Source organism: Anabrus simplex, chromosome 2, assembly GCF_040414725.1.
Source record: "Anabrus simplex isolate iqAnaSimp1 chromosome 2, ASM4041472v1, whole genome shotgun sequence".
In the NCBI taxonomy this organism is placed as follows: Eukaryota; Metazoa; Arthropoda; class Insecta; order Orthoptera; family Tettigoniidae; genus Anabrus; species Anabrus simplex.
The window spans coordinates 982,340,167-982,359,471 of record NC_090266.1 but is presented as its reverse complement, the minus strand read 5'-3'; the positions used below and the strand labels follow the sequence as shown (position 1 = coordinate 982,359,471).

The 19,305-nt window shown below is 38.1% G+C and overlaps 1 protein-coding gene across 12 annotated transcripts in view; it reads left to right on the top strand.

The window, feature by feature from the left end:
- The window catches only part of AP-1gamma (adaptor protein complex 1, gamma subunit), a 792,649-nt gene that overhangs the window by 449,670 nt on the left and 323,674 nt on the right, over nt 1-19,305 (top strand). For all 12 annotated transcript variants that reach the window (XM_067141824.2, XM_067141823.2, XM_067141830.2 and 9 more), the window contains one exon: nt 4,840-5,019. In XM_067141824.2, coding sequence (XP_066997925.1) covers nt 4,840-5,019 — 180 coding nt within the window. The remainder of the gene's footprint in view (nt 1-4,839; nt 5,020-19,305) is intronic.

Here is a 19,305-nt window from a genome sequence, read left to right as displayed (position 1 = left end):
TAAAGATCTGGGGATTATCATAGATGAGCATCTTTCATGGAAGCAGCAGGTTATAGCATTTCGGAAAAAATATTTGCCACACTTAACTTGCTTAGAAGATTCCATAACATTCCTTCTCGTGTATTAAAGGAACGCCTCGTTTACATTCTGGTATTACCTCATTTCAACCACTGTGATGCCATGTACAGCGACCTACCTGGTTCTCTTAATGACAATCTACAACACACGCAAAGCACCTGTGTTCGCTATATATGTGACGTACATTACTATGACCGCATTACACCAGTCTATGATGAATTTGGTTGGGAAAATCACAAACAGTGCCTTCATTTGCATGGTTTGTGTCTTCATCATCAAATATTCTCACCTTCACCTTTCTACTTGTACTGTCAATTTCACCACCTGTTATCCACTCAGAATTTATTTCCCATTTTCACACGGGGCAAATGCTGGGGCTGTACCTAAATTAAAGCCACAGCCGCATCCTTCCCACTCCCAACCCTTTCCTGTCCCATCGTTGCCATAAGTTCTATCTGGGTTGGTGCGGCGTAAAAATCAATTGTTAAAAAAAAAAAAAGAATAATTTCAGAACACTGTCATAAACTGATATACTCTTATCGATACCACCTCATCGTATCACAAGGTACACAAACTCGTTTGTTATTTCTTCAGCACAGTATTGGAATACTCTACCTGTATCTGTCAGAGGGACCTCATCTGCTAGTTTCAGGCAACGTTGTCACCAATGTCTACTCGGTAATAGATGAAGTTGTTCATATGTTACATTAATATTGTTGTATAGCCTTTTCTGAATATATACACTGTATATAAACAAACTGTTATTATAAAGGATAATTATTAAGGGTTTCTTCTAGATAGAAATAAAGTAAGTTAACTTTTTGTGAACACTATAGTCATGTAATAATTTGTGTACATCATCATCATCATCATCATCATCATTTATTTGTTATTTTTTCATTATAATTCTGTATATCATAATACTGTATTGTTTAGTAACTGTAAGATGTCTCATTTATAGTATATTTCTTTTAATTCTGTAATATAAATATTGTATTTTCTGGTTAAATGGCAGAAGGGCCTAATGACCTTAATTTTGCCAGATTAAATAAATCTATTCTAAAAAGTCACATCTAGTTGAAATTAATTTAAACTAAATATTTGAAATTCAACCCAGTTTTAAAAAATACCATTGTCACCTTAAGGCCTGCCTGTGTCAGTGCAACATAAAACAATCAACAAATAAATGAAAATATTTTTTAAAAACTTTACAAAGCAGTCCATTGTAACCTCGCATTAGGTTAACATTACATTAAATCAATACATAATAATAAAATAATAAAAAGAATAAAACGGATGAGATAAAATAAAATAAATAAGAAAACAACAGTTACAACACACGCGAGGCTTGGAGACACGAGTGGCTTGAAGTAAAAACAAACATGTTGACCAACGTGACAGCTAGTGAAGGATATAGGAAGTGGCTAGGATCTCTAAGAGGGTGGATGATTACTTAACGTTGTGGGGAAAGAAACATAGACTATGATCACCCTTGAATTCTACATTTACTAACAAAATGAAAATGAAGAGCTGAACAACATGAAAACAAACAGAATTATGAAATAAATAAATTTACAATGAAAATGAGTTGGCTGGTATGTGTTAGCAAAAGGAAAATTATACTTCAGAAAAAAGGAGCAAATACAAGCATCAAAGAAATTAAATTACAAGATGAAAATTAAAGGGGCTTACAAGTTTGCGTACTACATTATCAAATTAAGGAGGGGAAAAAAAAAAAAGGAAATGATAAAACTTGACACAGGGCCTAAGTTAACTTGCTCCCATACCAAATATACTTCTAGTATGGCGCAGAGGATAAATTAGCATACATCGAGGGATGAAGATCTACGGAAGGCAATCGCGGAGGAAATTTAAATTTACACATTACTTATGAAAACTTAAATCAAATATTCTTGAACCAACAAAAAGGGAATAGCTTCCAAAAATAGAATGTTAATGATTAGTTGAAAAACTTAGTCATTTCGATGAACAAATGGGCAGATATGGATACCGAGGGCAAATTCCGGTGCACTAAGTAAAATTTACATTTAAAGTCTAAGAACAGAAATAATGCTTACCCCAGAGACTAGTATCCCCACGACGGGACAGACGAAGAGCGCGTCTGCTCCCTAGGCTGTTCAGAATTTAGACGTGGAAAACTTGCTTCGCTCTCGCAACGAAGCCAGAAGCCGGAAAGGGTCGGATCACCAGGTTATCAATTGGGAGGTCACATTACTCCCGACATCCACATTCACCAGTTATAAACTCTTTTATTCCGACCAATAAGGTCTCTTCATTCTTGATGAGGTAAGTTCATTATAAGTTCGAGAACATTTCTTTATGCAACGCTAATTTCGTCACCAAAAAACGACACGTGGCAGTTCACGCTCCAAAATTGATATACCAGTTACACCAAAACTTCACATAATAATAATAATAATAATAATAATAATAATAATAATTTCAATATAAATTTTTCATTAATGTTCATAATTTCTTTTCCTCACAGGTTCAAAATGATTTTACAATGAAACAATAAATCAGTAGTTTTTCCAAAATTAAATAAAGTATTACATGAATTTTTCAAAATACAATGACGTGATTTCGAAGACTTCCCCTCTTGCTGTCCCAACCAGTCACACCATCATTACCCATGTCCACCTTCACACCACTAGGGTAAGTTACCTCAGCAACTGCTACTGGTACCTTCTCGATTACAACAGGCACGGCTGCGTGCTTATCCATGTTTCTTGGTAATTAGAAGAGATAATCAGAGATCTTCTTGCTGTGGCTCAGGCGGCAGCGAGCGTGCCTCTCATGGCTGGGTTCCTGGGTTCAAATCCCGGTCACTCCATATGAGATTTGTGCTGGACAGCTTTTTCTCTGGGTATTCCGGTTTTCCCTGTCATATTTCATTTTAGCAACACTGTCCAATATAATTTCATTTTATCTGTCAGTCATTAATTATTGCCCCAGGGGAGTGTGACAGGCTTCGGCAGCCACCACAGTTCCTGTCGTCACCGCTAGATGGGGGCTACATTCATTCCATTCCTTACCCGGTCGAATGACTGGAAACAGGCTGTGGATTTTCATTTTCAGTCAGAGATCTGGATTTTAAACAAACATATGATAGTATCAGAAGGAATCAGATATGGAAGGCAATGAAAGAGGCAGGAACACCTAACAAACTGACAAGATGGGTTAAAATAACTCTGCAAACAACATTATATAAAGTAAAGTTTGAGGGTACGTAATTGAAAGCTTTTGAAATTAACCAGGATTGCGACAGTGTGATGTACTCTCCACCCTCCTGTTCAACATTGCCTTGGAGAGGGTAATGTGAATAATACAAGAGAGCAACCCCAGATGGGACGTAGTTTAATCGAGTGACACAAGACCTTGCATACACATTGATATTGATTTGCTAGGATCTGAAAGAGAAGTTAAGAAAACTTTTTACAATTTGCTTTACGTTGCACGGACACAGATAGGTCTTACGGCGACGATGGGACATGAAATGCCTAGGAGTGGGAAGGAAGCGGCCGTGGCCTTAATTAAGGTACTGCCCCTGTATTTGCCTGGAGTGAAAATGGGAAACCACAGAAAACCATCTTCAGGGCTGTCGACAGTAGGGTTCGAACTCCCGGATGCAAGCTCACGGCTACGCGCCCCTAACCGCATGGCAAACTCACTCGGTGATTATGAAAACTGGAAAAATATGGGGCTGAGAAGCGACTGATGATTAATCAGTCAAATACTAAGTACATGTTAACATGTGAGAAAAACTATAATGGTGCAGAAAAAAGTGTGAATTTGAATGGGAAAGAATATGAATGCTGCAAGAGTTTTAAATATCTAGAGTCAGTGGTAGCTGAAAACAATGATATGAGATAAGAAGTGCATGCTAGAATAGCAGCTGATAAAAGGAGTTACTTTGACTTACGTGAAGTATTAGAAGGAAAAAAAAACCTCAGTAGGAATCTGAGGCTGACTGTTTATTGCACGGTAGTGAGACCTATGGTGATGTATGGTTTGGAGACTTGGAATATGACACAAGGTGATGAGGAGGTGTTACGGAGATGGGAAAGGAAGATACTTAGGAAAGTCTATGGACCAGTAGAGGGTGGTGAACTGTGACGAATCAGGAATAATAAGGTAATCAGAGAGCTGTATAATAAACCAGATATAGTAGCAGAAATAAACCACACCCTGGTGACTGGAGTGGGACATTGATGATGATGATGGTGATGATGATGATGATTAGAAATAAAGAGGTGGTAGACTGCAATGGTTATGACATGTAGAAAGAATGAAAGAAAGAGAACAGGATGGTAAAATAAGGCTTCAGTAGGAAACCAGAAGGGCATCGTATGAGGGGAAGGCCGAGGATCAGATGGTTGGTCAACGTGGAAGAGGATTTGAGAAGAATGGGCGTTAGAAGATGGACAACCAAAGCAGTCAATAGAGAAGAGTGGGTGGAGATTGTCCAGGAAGCCAAGGCCCTATAGGGACTGTAGTGCCAAAGTGGGTGAGTGAGTACACACATGGAATGCCAGGTTTGAAAGAGAAAAAGTAAGAGGCCTTACCTTCTTAGGACCATAATATTTCATTTCTGTCATGTGCCACCAACCTTACTCCATTGCAAAACTACATAAATAACTAAGTGTGGAACAAGTTTTGTCACTTACAGTTCTTTATATATTTGAAAACACAAATCTTCCTTTCACTATAATTAACCAATAATTTTCTTGCTTTTTGCAGGTGAAAATTCTGCGTCTGTTGAGAATATTAGGTAAAAATGATGCAGAAGCGTCCGAAGCAATGAATGATATTTTAGCTCAGGTTGCTACTAATACGGAAACAAGCAAAAATGTTGGTAATACAATCTTATATGAGACGGTGCTTTCCATTATGGATATCAAATCAGAGAGTGGCTTGAGGGTAAGTATTTTGCTAAGGTGGTGGTTTTATTTTTCTGCCTAAACTCAGTTACTGTGAATAATCATCGTCCTGTCATTATAAGCATAGCTGTCCTCTATATTTTAAAATCAAGATGTCATAATTATGTGAATTGTAATATTTTAGTTTTAATGATCCACTGATGATGGAACTACGATTCTGAAAACCAGTTATGGATTAAATTATTTTAATGTGTGGTGATATAGACTGTTTTCATTTCAGTAAGTGTGTCAGCTATTGTTATAAAATTAATAATGTCAATCATATTTATTCGTATATCCCATGTCTTCATTGTCATGTTCCTTGTAATTTAGGACCTTGTTCTGAGGAAATTAGCAGTGACGTACAATTTATATTCCATTTTATGTACAGTACTGATTATAATATCCGAATTATATACAGCAATGAACACAAATATACTGGAATCATTTTCATTTTGTTGTGATTACATCTTCAAAATCTTTGTTGAAACTGCCTTGTTTAACAGATTGTAAGCCAATCTTTTGGTTCAAAAATGCCCCACGGCTTAGAATCAGTATCATTAACACATACGGTAAAGTAGAAGACACTCTTTATCAATGCAATAGGAAAAAGTTCTGAAAAATACTGCCAGGAGCTGCCATAAGTAAGTTTTTGCCATCCTATAGATTCAGGCCCGGTTTCATCAACATTTGTTAAATATTGTTAATTGTTGTTAGTTAACACTGTGTTACAAACTTAATTTTTTATGATTCTTAGCAGTCTTGAAATTTTTCCTGAGAAATAGCTGAAATATTAATTCTTGCAAGAGTTGTGAACATGCGAATCTAGAAGGCATTGGCAGAACCAAGCATGTTTTGAGCACGATCCAATATGACTTTGTGTGAATACCTTTGTAAAACATGGCATGTTCAATTACTATAAACAGGTTGAGATTCAGAGACAATCCCCAGCTAAGAATGTGAAATGATCTTCTACAGATCTCTATCTTTTTTCCACACTATTCAGGATCCTTTTGTAAATTGTATCCACTTCAAACCGTGCTTGGATATGGGAGTTATTAAATATTATACTGTCGTTTACCAAACCTGGCCACAGTTACTGTGTGTTTTGGAGGTTAGGATCATTAATCACTAGAACATTTATGTAAAAGTATCCCTTCCGACTGCAGAATATTTCAGCTCTCTTGCCTCCGGGTGATTGTGTTCTTGCAAGTGTACTATCTATTGCACCGAATGCACCAACAAAACTGCATATTTCATAGGGGTAGATAATCTGTTGACATTCTTGTACTGAAGGAAATACTAAGTAATCTTCTCACGGATGCTGTCGCTGCAGATATTCTGCTAACTATTCTACTAACTGAAGTTTTTGAAATTCTAGCATTGTCTCCAAACATTACATGAAAAATCACCAGTGGTACATTTATAAAGTGTTTGGTCATGAATGCATTTGACGGCATAGGCCACTGCGTAGGCTACTTGGAGCCACCGGTAGTGCCAATGGACTATGAGAGACTGTCTCATTTTCAAAAATTGATGACTGCGTGGCACCATGGTGTGCGCTAGCCATGTGTCGGGCGAAGTGCTGGCAATCAGGAACGAGTTAGCTGGAAAATCTATTATGTCCAATAACAGACCAACTATATTGGTATTCTAAAGAAATAAGTGACGATGACTCTGAATGTTCTGATGGTGATGACTTAAATAAATAATAAATAAATAAATTAGCCGTATGAATCCCCTAAGGGCTATGGCCTCCTGCAATGCAGGGACAGTGCTCAGTTTAGCTCATCAGGTGAGCAGGTCCTGAAGAGCATTATTATATTGGTTAATCTGTAGATTTTTCATGATAACATATTACCACATATTGTACATTTGTGTAGTCTCACCCCCGAGTGAATGCAATTGTGTTTTTCTGGAACAACAATTCGCGAAAACGCACTGTTGCATAAATGACAGGTGTACACTTTTATCCCAGGGAGGGTTCAGGTTGTTTCTAGGTAAAGGCGTAAACTTGCAGTCTTCGTTCTTGCATAGCTTCTTCTCCGAATGTTGTAGACTTTTCTTGTAATTTCTTGACCTTATCCTCCGTTGAAATTCTCCTGACATACATTACAAGTGCATATCCTCCTTCCACTATGTGTTACGTGATGAGTTATTCATGTCACTACTGCATGCAAACGTTTATCTGTTTGACATTCGTCTTGCCATTCTCCCGAGTGCACAGAAGATGACCATCACGGTATCCTCTTCGTCGAAGCGTACAATTGTATGTTGTATTCTTCACCTCTGTCCTGAGAGCGTATTTCAACATATTTTACACTTGCTCGGCTTCTTTCCGCAGTGTACGCGAGGATGATAATTTTATATTCACCACTTCATAAAAACCTCTTTTATCAATTTTACTGTATTATGCCGTAGTGATCAGAGAGGTGATCTCCAGGTCTCTTTGCGGAAGCGCACTGTTGCATATTTCACTGCTGCACAATATCTATAATATGTGTCTTGATCGACCTATGTTATTACAGGGCTTGAGCAAAGGTGTATCCCGTAAGGTCAGTGATCTCTGCACACAATTTTTCCCAACTCTTTCCACTCTTGCCTTATCTTTGCTGTTCTTGTCCATTGTTTTCCTCCCCATCTTGCAAACCAGTCTGCCCATCTAGTTCTTTGCCTTCCCACGTTTCGTCTTCCTTGTCTGGGATCCCACATTGTCATTTTGTAGGTCCATCGATTTTGCTCCAGTCTCGCTACGTGTCCTCCCCATTTCCACTTTAACTGATCGGCTGTCGTCAGAGCGTCCTTCATGCCGGTTCTCCTTCGTACATCTTCGTTCCGTATTCTGTCTCTCAATGTGACCTGGAGTATTTTTCTTTCCATTTTGCGCTGGCATATCTGGATCATTTTCCTTTGTTTTAGTGTTAGCGCCCAGGTTTGGCATCCATATAGTAGGACTGGTATCACACATTTTTCTAGGACTTCAGCTTTAAGGGTGAGTTTCTGAGTCTTGTCTGTCAGTATGAACTTTAGAGACCAGAACCTCTTCCATGCTTGTCCTATTCGCCGTTTGACCTCTTTTTCTGAACAGTTTGAGAATGATATGTTCTGGCCAAGGTATACACATTCCTCTACGTATTCCAGTATTTCTCCGTTTACGCTAACTGGAGTTTCCAGTGCATTAGTCATCAATTTAGTTTTTCTTGGATTCATTGTCAGGCCTGCTTCTTTGCTGATGTTGTCTAATTCTATTATCATTTGTTCTAGCTCCGTTGCCGACTCTGCCACCAATACGATGTCGTCTGCAAATCGTAAGTGCGTTAGTCTTGCTCCATCTATTTTAATGCCGTATTTGTTTTCCCAATCTAGTTTTCTGAACTGATTCTCCAGTAAGCACGTGAATAATTTTGGTGAGAGAGGGTCCCCTTGCTTAACTCCTCTTTCTATCTTGATTTTCTTTCCTTCTCTTTCTGTTTCTATTCTGGCCTCACTGCCTTCGTAGAGTTTATCCAGGAGTCTGATGTATTTGTTCTGGATCCCTTGTTTGCTCAGTGCTTCTAAAACGTATTCCCGTTCTACGGAGTCGAATGCTTTATTGTAGTCCACAAATGCTATATATACATCCAGATTGAATTCTTGTGTTTTCTCGATCAGTTGATTCACTGCTTGTAGGTGGTCTGATGTACTGTAATTTGTTCTAAAACCTGCTTGTGTCACTGGTTGTTGTTCATCTAGTGTCTTCGCCATTCTCTTAGTTAGGATCTTCATGAAGAGTTTGTAAAGATTTACAATTAGGTTGATAGGTCTGTAGTTATTGATATCGTCTTTGGCTCCTTTTTTGTGCAGAAGTATGATGGTGCTTTGTTTCCACTCCCTTGGTATGTCTTCTGATTCGAGTATCTTGTTAAATAGCGTAGTGATGAATGGGGTTATGTCTTCTTCACCCCATTTCAGGAATTCATTGTAGATTCCATCATCGCCTGGGGATTTTGCATTCTTTGCTTCCCTTATGGCTGCTCTTACTTCACTGGGAAGAATGGGTGGTATTCCTTCCTCAATGTCCTCTTTTGGCGTCTTATGACACTGTGTGCCATTTTGGGAATTACTTGTATATAATTTCCTGTAGAATTCTGTCGCTTGTGTCACTATCTGTTCTCTCTTGGCTTGTCTTTTACCATTACTGTCTTTCACTCCCAGTATCCAATGTTTGTCCGGAGTTAATTCCTTTCGAATCTTCTTCATTGATTTTGTATTTTCCATGATTTCTTTGACTACTTCCGTGTTGTGGTCTCTGATGTCTTTTCGGATTTCCCTTTTCGTTTGTTTATTGATTTTTGTATATTCCAGCTTTGTGCGTTCATTTCCTTTGGCTTGTGGTTTCAGACGTTCTCTTTCTTCGATCAGTCTTTTAGTACTATCCTTTAATTTTATTCTATTTCTTCTTCTGTTTCCCGGTGTCGAAGATTGCTTGACTGAGAGGGATATGCAGTTTACGAGCTCTGTATAATATTGTTGTGCCTTCAGGTCTGTTTGTTGACTAAGCTCTTGGAGGTTGTATTGTAGTGCTTTTGTGTATTCTGTTCGATCTGTACTTTCGGGGTTTGGGGTGGTCTTGTTGAAGTAGCGTCTCTTTTCCTTCTTTATTCTCATTTTCAGTCGGACCATTCTGTGGTCTGTATCGAATTTTAGACCATTGATTACTTGGATGTCTTTTACAACTTCTAGGCTATCAGCTAGGATGTAGTCTATTTCATTTTTGGTTTTTCCATTCGGAGCGATCCACGTCCATTTACTTTCCGGGTGTTTCTTGTAGAAGGTGTTTACAATTTTTAATCTTTGTCCTAGTGCAAACTGTATGAGTCTGTCTCCCCTTTCATTTCTTGTTCCATATCCATAAAGTCCCATGGGTTCTTCGTCTTCGTATTCCTTTTTCCCTACTTTGCTGTTGAAGTCACCAATTACGAATGTTCGGTGTGCTTTGTAGTCTGTTAGAGTGTCTTCTAGAAGCGTGTAGAATTCTTCGATTTCTTCTTCTGTGCTTGCCTCTGTGGGTGCGTATACCTGGATTATTGTGATTTTGATGTTTGTTATTATTAGGGATAATACCATGATCCTCTCTGAGATTCCTCTTATTTCCTGTATATTCTGTTTCAAATGGCTTTTAATTATGAAACCTACACCTTTTTGTCCTCTTGTTTCTCCTATGTAGCTAAAAATGTTGCCATTTTCTTTTTCTATTATATCTTCGCCGTATTGTCTGACTTCGCTGAGGCCCAGAATATCGAATTTTATGTTCTTGAGTGCATTTTGGAGTTCCAGTTCCTTGTCTTCAGTTCTTAGGGTTCTAACGTTCAACGTAGCTAGTATTAATTCGTCCTGGTTGCGTGTTGACTGTTTGTGCTCTGAGGTTTGCAATTTTACTTTCCCCCGTTTTTTTTATTTATATCATCCCAGTGTATCCATTGGCCGTTCAGCATTATTTTCTGGTAACCCACCTTCACATCACTGTTACCCTTGTCCCTTTCTTCCTTAGCTTTCTGTCTGAGCGATGCTTGGATTGCTCTCTCATTTCTGGTGAGGTCATCATCTATGTAGATATCTTGTCCCCTTAGTCTGTGTTTGTTTTTGACAATTTTTAATTTGTCAGAAAAGTGTTCAAAACTGACCTTCACTATCCCTCTATTATTTTTGTCCTTGCCCACGTAGGTTGTATTACTTGCTGTCACTCCTGCTTCTACTCTGTCTATTATTTTATTGATTTTGTCCTTCAGTTCGTCTTTTCTGCCTTCTTCACAAGATAGTTCTTTGCTCTTGATCACTATATTGTTTCTCTTTTCTCTTTTTGCCCTCTGTTCTTCTCGTTCTTCTAGAATATTTATTCTTTCTGTTAGTGCGTTTATCTTTTCTTGTGTTTTGTTGTTTGCATTGTTGATTTTCTGTTCTAATGCATCGTTTACTTTTTCATAGTATTCGTCCCTTTTTCCGATTTCGTTCTTTATGCGTAAAATTTCTTCTCTTGTTTCTTGTTGGAAGTCTTCACTTTGTTTTCTCAGATTTCTTAATTCTAATAATATTTCAGCAAACATACCCTTAATATCATTTCCTTGGTCTTGTACGTCGACTGCGGAATCCTCTTCTCCAGAGCTTTCCGAGAGTGGTATTTTATTGATACTTCCTTTGTGTTTTGTGTTTTTAGTTGCAGGTTGTGTTTTGGGCGGCATGGTGTCTTGTTTGTGTTTTAGGTATTTTGTGAGATGATCTTGTTTTCCTTTTGTCTTCTCGTGAGGCTTTGGTGTATGTTTAAAGTTATCCTTTAGGCGTGATAGCTTTCCTATTCCTTGGCGAGATCCTCAGTTCTTGTTGATAACAAGTTTTCACGGATGTGGTGTTCTAGTCTATGTGTGTGGTCTGCAATTGGTCTCCCTTCGCTGTCTTACTTTCGACTTGACTTCACCTCTATCGCAGCGACGTGTTTTCTCTGACATATGAAAGTCCTTTTGGTTTATTTTGGGATTATCTGACTTCTTTACAGTTTTTCTCGGACACCATGCCTGTAGGTACTAACCTTATCGTAACTGCCGGCGCCGAACAACAGTCCACATTCGCAGACTAGCCACTAATACTTATATCACTTGTATCACTTACGGGATATTCAACAATAATTACCACTGTAAATTTTACGTGGAGTCGAAGTCGAAGTCGAAGTCTGGGTAGCGCATGTTGGCATTTAGATATTGCAATCAGTTTATCTTGATCTCACACCAGGGGATGTCAGTACATTTAGCACCATTTAAATCCATTTCAGTTCTAAGGGAGTTGGATTTTAAGCGCGTTGTGCGTCGTTGCTCATATACGTTAAATATCGTGTAAATAAAGCTGAACGTCCCTATACACAATACCTAACGACTGCCGTTTAATTTTATTTTACGCTGACGATGTACAGTTCCCTGTCAAAGTATGCGATAAGCTGCCAGCTTTGTCTAACCTCACTGATGGGATTCTACCATACCTCAGCATAACTGTGCATAGATTGAGTAGTTATATACTTCATTCTCCACTCGCCACCAATTGTACATCAGATTCTTACCACATGGCACACTGACATCAGTAACTACGTCCAATCCACTGGCCTTACCTGAAGAAATCCCCAATTTTCCAGAGCAACACTTTCACACGTTCATTACCGCCATTACCATAATATTGTATTATGCCTGTTGAAATAACCAAAAACAAACTTTACATATTGATGCTGGAAGGCCCCACAAATCTAAATACAGTACCTGGTGGCTTATTAACTGAGCTCTACTGTGAGAGTATGAATGACATCATGGGAGAGGACCTGGATATTTGATAGCACTGAGGGTGTTCAACCACTAAACGTATGCCCTTCATTTTTGGACGGCGAATATTCTAGCTTACTAACAATTAAATGGCAAAAAATGTATTCCATATGTTTTGTGTGATTTACTAATAGATATGCATTTTAAATTTTTGTTTCTAATTTCCGAGGGGTCGACTTACAATTGGTTTTGACTTATAATCAAATAAATATGGTATGTAAGTACAACCTTTTTGCTGTCAAAACTAGAGCTGTTCATAAATTGCTTATTGCAGTAATAAGGAACATAACAGTGAAATTTTACATTTTTAACTTCTTTCTCTCTTTAGTTCAGGTTACTTGGTTTTACTCTGTGAAATGCAATCCCATTAAGTGAAGAGTTCTATAATGCCTTTTTCTTGCCAGGCATGATTGACAATTCCCAGACATTATAGACCCTTCCGTCTGTGCATTTTTGTTGACTTCTTGTATTCTTCAGCAAGAAACATTAAAAGAATATAATTACATTGATCTACTTGTATTTGATGCCTCAAATGTGTGGCCTGTTCTAGGATAAATTTGACTTGCCAATTCCAAAAATGGCAAAAAATATTTCATCAGCTCTAGTTTTTTAGATACAGCAGGAATGCCATATTCAATTCTTCAGTATGGTTGCTTGTCAAATTTTCGGATGTTTTAACATACTATTGAAATTAATCTTGTAGCATGAAAGGGACACTTAATAAATTAAACACTCAACAAACTAAATCTGCTTATTTTAAAACAAAAACACGAGTTTATGATTCACATATTTCATTCATTTGAAAGCAAAGACACTTGTTTTGTACGACTTCCAACAGGAATCTGTTGGACCATCCTGTATAAGGTTCCAACAATAATCTGCCAACATCTTGATAAAATCTTTGTCGTCTAGATTCTCTGGAATGTTGTCTGAACCTGTTGAAATAAAAGAGCAGTTCTCTTACTTTCTTCCTAAGTGGTGTTGTCTGCAGTCTTGTTGCCAAGGCAGTTTGTTACAAGAGCAAATTAAGAACTGGCACAAAAGTGAAGTTCTTTCATTATTCTGTGAAATGTGAATCATTTATTAGCTGTCTTATTTGTGGAATACTGGAAATTCCTGCATACAGTTTTTTCTATAGTAAAACTGGGAAATTTTGTTCAATGCGTTAACCATCTTAATTCAGAGCCTCACATATTGTTTCATTAAAACATGATCTTTCACATAACAGTGCTGGGATAATTCTATCTTGCACTTCCAAAGGTACAGTATATGTATTATAAAAGAAAATTAACCTTTCTCAAGTCACCGCAATTCCGTATTGATATTCCAAGTAATGTATCTTTTCGAAGACTAAGGAGATGGCTCTGTACTCAAATCCTGCTGGAGTAACTAGTTGTAATGGAGGCATATTTGTTGCTGCTTTTTAAAAGAATAAATTTGAAACTAAGTTATGAACTTTTGATGAAAAGCTAACATATCCACACAGACGCACACAAGATGCTGTCAGTTGGTACAATAAATTTTATTCACATATATTCACAAATTACACACTCACATAACCTTAATCACAGTATCACAATAAAACACTTCACTTCAAGAATATCAACAAGCCGCCATCATTAAAACATTTGACAACTGACGCCAAATACCACAGAGGTTACACTTTGAAGCACAGTTGAGAACAGATGACTACCAATCAATTCAACATGGAGACTGCCTTAACTCAGCATGTCAGCCACTCCCAATAACTTCCAAACCACAACTTCAGTAACTCAACAGTAACCGACTTCACCGTCAAGATCGCCTCTTTATATAGGTGCCTGGCCAGGCATCTGAAAAGTTACCTTTCAAAATAGCTACCTTCTTGAATATTCCAGACTGTCCAAAACATAGATTACATTATATAGAACATTCTCAATCATTCTAGTGTCTATACTATTCTGGAAGTTACAGTTTATTTCACAATTATGGATTACAATTTATATAATCAGATAAGAATAAATTATATAATATTAATTTATTGGTATTTACAGTAATGGAACTGATATCAATTACTATGTACAATGTATGTTCCATGACATAACCTCACACATAATACGATCATTCGACTATGTACATAATAGGAATACTAATACTAAATGAATGTAACACTTCACAGCTATACACACAAGAAATAATAATAATAATAATAATAATAATAATAATAATAATAATAACGATCGTAAAATAATAATCGAAAGATAATAATAATATTCGAGCTCGATATCTACATTAGTTCAAGTTATACCTGTTATCGCACCTGCGTCAGAGTTACCATTCACTTGGGATATATTCTGAGAGAGTAATTTTCTCCAGAAGACTTCCGATGTCCTTGCAGAATACTAGGTTGTGTTTTCTGCAGTGAAGTCCTTTACTCTCATTCAAAAAGTACTTCACATTCCTAGCTGAAGTAAATTTATTTCATGTAGTTCAGAGGTGAACAATTCAAAAATCTCCTCACTCAGCTCATTCTGGTCAAAACATTCACTATGAAAAGTTGTTTCAAAATCACTGTTGCTGATCCCTACTTTCTTTATCTCGTGGTAAATGCCTTTGTCATACATTCAAGAGCACTGTGGTTGCTCACGGAAGGGTGGAACGGGTAAGAGATTCTACTGTGGCACAAGTCTCCTGGCTGAAGGTACTTACCTCGTGTATGGTTTTACCTTGGATGTTAACAGTACAGAAATAACAAAGGAATATTTTTGTTTCTTACAAACCATTGCACCTCCATATTTCAAGCAAGCATCTGAAATTCATGAAAAGGTGGAATTTTTCCACTTCATTGCCATGTGCACCCCACAAGTTCTCCAGCATTGTTCTGTTTCTATGTAAGGTACAAGCCAAGTACAAAAGCCCTAAAATATTAATAATATTAGTCACTTTTGCATCTCTTTCCCTTTGAAAATTACCTTTAATGTCAGTTATAAACAATTTCCAATACTAACCTTCATCTTTAATGTGACGTGTGGCACCAATAACACCAGGCAGTCAGGTGAACAAATTATGAGGGGGTATTTTTCTCCTATGATTAAATTCAGGGTGCTTACCCCAATGGGATGAAAAGTCAAGTTGTAATTTTCACCAGGAGGAAAATTCCTGTCTGTTTTAATTATTGTGTTGATGGGGTGATAGTACTACATGGGGAACAATGTAAGTACCTAGGTGTTAATGTAGGGAATGATCTTCATTGGGATAATCATATAAATGAAGTAGTTAAGAAAGGTTACAGATCTCTTCACATGGTTATCAGAGTATTTTAGGGGTTGTAGTAAGGATGTAAAGGAGAGGGCGTGTAAGTCTCTGGCAAGACCGCAGTTAGTGTATGGCTCCAGTGTATGCTACCCTCTCCAGGACTACTTGATACGAGAACTAGAAAAAATTCAAAGGAAAGCAGCACGATTTGTTCTGGGCAATTTCCGACAAAGGAGTAGTGTTACTAAAATGTCGCAAACTTTGGGCTGGGAAGGCTTGGGAGAAAGACGAGATGCTAGAGTATGTAGTATGTTTCGAGCTGTCGGTGGTGAGTTGGCGTGGAATATCTTAATTAGAAGAATATGCTTCAGTGGAGCTGTTAAAAGTAGGAAAGATAATAATATGAAGATAAAGTTGGAAATTAAGAGGACAAATTGGGGCAAATATTCATTTATAGGACCAGTTCTTTGAAAATGTTTAAGAAAATCTAGGTGAACAGTTGATAGGGAATCTGCCACCTGGATGACAGCCCTAAATGCAGATTGATTGATTTTTAATTTCCATTTGTCCATTTTTTGCAAATGCTCTGTACAAGTTTTCGAAACAATATGAGGAGCTTATGACTTGTCTTGATCTCCAAGCTTGACGTGAAAATAGCCTTAATATACCCTCTTCATAAACTCTGAAATAGTTTTCTTACTTTCCTTCAAGGTTAACTTCTTTCAGATATTTAAAATTGAACAAAAACAATTTTGACATCAGAGGTTTACATCTTTGTCGGTGTGCATTAGAGGAATACAAGTAAATGAACAGTTATTATGAAACAAAGTTGATGATTCTACATAGAAGAGTTTAGGTGTTTTAAATACATACATTTCCCATACAGTTAAGAAAGCTTGTTATATCATCTCAATTTTGCTAAAGAAATCTATTCAAGAACTGTTATTCATTTTCAACCATTATCATCATCATCATGATCATCATGTTTACAGCTGCAGTTTTGCAGGTACTTTTGATAAGTCTCTTCCACTTTCCCTCTATTCATGAATGTGTTGTTCTTCATGGCATCATCATTCTTCACCTGATTGAAGTATCAGTATCAGTCTTGACCATATCCATTCAGCAGGTTCTACTAGGACTTCCAACCGGACATTTTCCTTCTACCTCTTTTTCCAAGTGCCCTTGGGTTGTTTTCTATCCTCGTCATGTGTCTGAACCGCTGTACTCTCGGTATGCAGATTATATCTAATAGTGATGTCTTAATCCCAGCTTCCTGCCTCACCTCCTAATTTCTCATCAATTAAACCATATATAAGAAATTACAGTTCAAATGATCTGTCCAATGCAATTTTCTGAATCAGCACCTTCAATAATCCCAAGAACAGATCTGAAAAGCAAGGTACCTAGAATGGTTTTTTTAGGTGTGGCTCTGTTATCAATAATTTGTGCACAATTTGATATATAACAGTGAATTTCTCCCACACTTGTAACTAAAATAATGAAATTACAAACTTAACGAGCTTGATAGCTGCAGTCGCTTAAGTGCGGCCGGTATCCAGTAATCAGGAGATAGTGGGTTCGAATCCCACTGTCGGCAGCCCTGAAGATGGTTTTCCGTGGTTTCCCATTTTCACACCAGGCTGTACGTTAATTAAGGCCACGGCCGCTTCCTTCCCATGCCTAGGCCTTTCCTATCCTATCATTGCCATAAGACCTATCTGTGTCAGTGCGACGTAAAGCAAATAGCCCCCCCCCAAAACCCAACTTAACGCAAATGTTAATTCTTCTCTACAAGCACGTTAATGAATCTGGTATGTTGTGGTAAGGCTCTTATTTTGTCAATCAAGGTCAGTTAATATCTTGCCTGGATACCTTCAGTGAAAATCCCATCCGAAGTCACCAGGATTCCAAACCCGGGGACTCCAGAGTTGGAAGCTGACTGGCCAGACCGTTCCTCCCCTAAAGTAACTTTTCATATGAATACAATAAATATTTGTATAGTTACTTTGATTATGTTCTTTTTTCAACATCACACTGGCACAGACGGGTCTTACAGCTACAATGGTTTAGGACTGGAAAAGAAGCCACCGTGGCTTTAATCAAGATACCGCCCCATGATTTGCATGGTGTGAAAATGGGAAACTACAGAAATTCATCTTCAGGGCTGCTGCCAACTCTGAGGTCCAAACCAACTATCTACCAAATGCAATTTGATTCTGTTCACCAAGAGAGATGATTATTAATAAACTTTTCTAAAAAAATTATAGTAAAAGTTAAATTTGAACACTATCAATGTGAGTTATTCCTTATGTTATCATTTCAACATTTCCTTTCATCATATTACCCCCTGTGGGTGGGGGATGCGGATGAAGAATACACCCACGGTATCCCTTGCCTGTCGTAAGAGGCGATTAAAAGGGGCCCAAGGGGCTCTCGACTTGGGAGTGTGGGTTGGCGACCGCGGGGACCTTAGCTGAGTCCTGGCATTGCTTTCACTTACTTGTGCCAGGCTCCTCACTTTCATCTATCCTCTCCAACCTCGTTTGGTCAACTCTTGTTCTTTTCCAACACTGATGGTATTAGAGCATTTGAGGCCTAGGGAGTCTTTCATTGTCACTCCCTTCGGGGCCCTTGCCTTTCTTCTTACTTCATTTTTTGAAGTGACGGATCCATTCTTATTTCTTCCTTTTTCTCTGTCTACCCCCTGTGGGTGGGATATGCAGATGAAGAATACACCCACAGTATCCCCTGCCTGTCGTGAGAGGTGACTAAAAGGGGCGACCAAGGGATGATTGTATTAGAACCATGAAAATACTTTTGATTAGTACCATCACACGGGGAACACCATGGGTTGCCTGTACTTGCAAGTAGTACCACTCTATTAGGTACGAAATAGGTTTGTGGTTAGTAGCAGCAGAGAGTGGTTCACTGTGGGTTTCCAGTACCCGTTAGTTGTACCCTTATGAGCAACACCACGGTTCTGGGCGTTGCCTGTGATTAGTACCACTGTATGAGCGCCACAGTGGGTCTGCATTGCCGTGCTTAGTACCCACTATGTGAGGAAGACCACAGGAATACTGGTGCCCGTGATTAGTACACCTAGGTGAGGAACACCATCGGTTTGCGTTACCTGTGTGCGGCGCCATTATGTGAGAAATACCATAGGTCTGCGTTACCTGTACGACGTCCAATACTTGTTAGTAGTACCATTATGTGTGGAACACTGTGAGTCTATGCTACTTTTGATTAGTAGCCCAACAAGACAAATACCATGGTTCTCCTTTTCTAGCGATAAGTACCATTATGCGGGGCCGCTGACCTGTATTTTGGACCCATTTAGACAACAAGCATCCTTGATTCAGGATTGTGCTTTAGAAGTGGTCTATTGGTCAGTAATACTATTTTTTATGGTAGCTTTTGGGTAGGATCCACTGATAGTTTTAAATTTATATTCATCCATTCATTCTTCATGCCATTTTTTATTTTGGTCAGTAGCTGATTTAAAATTTTTAATTTGTCATTTCATTTCATATCATCAGGAGCCGATGACCTAGACGTTAGGCCCCTTAAAACAACAAGTATCATCACCACCACCTTTCATCATATTGAACCCTCGAGTATTCAGGGGATATTGTTCGAGAAGTTGGGCTGGTTAGGGGTTTCGAACAAGATCAGAAGTGCGATTGAGGCTATATATGAAAGGGTATACTGCAGTA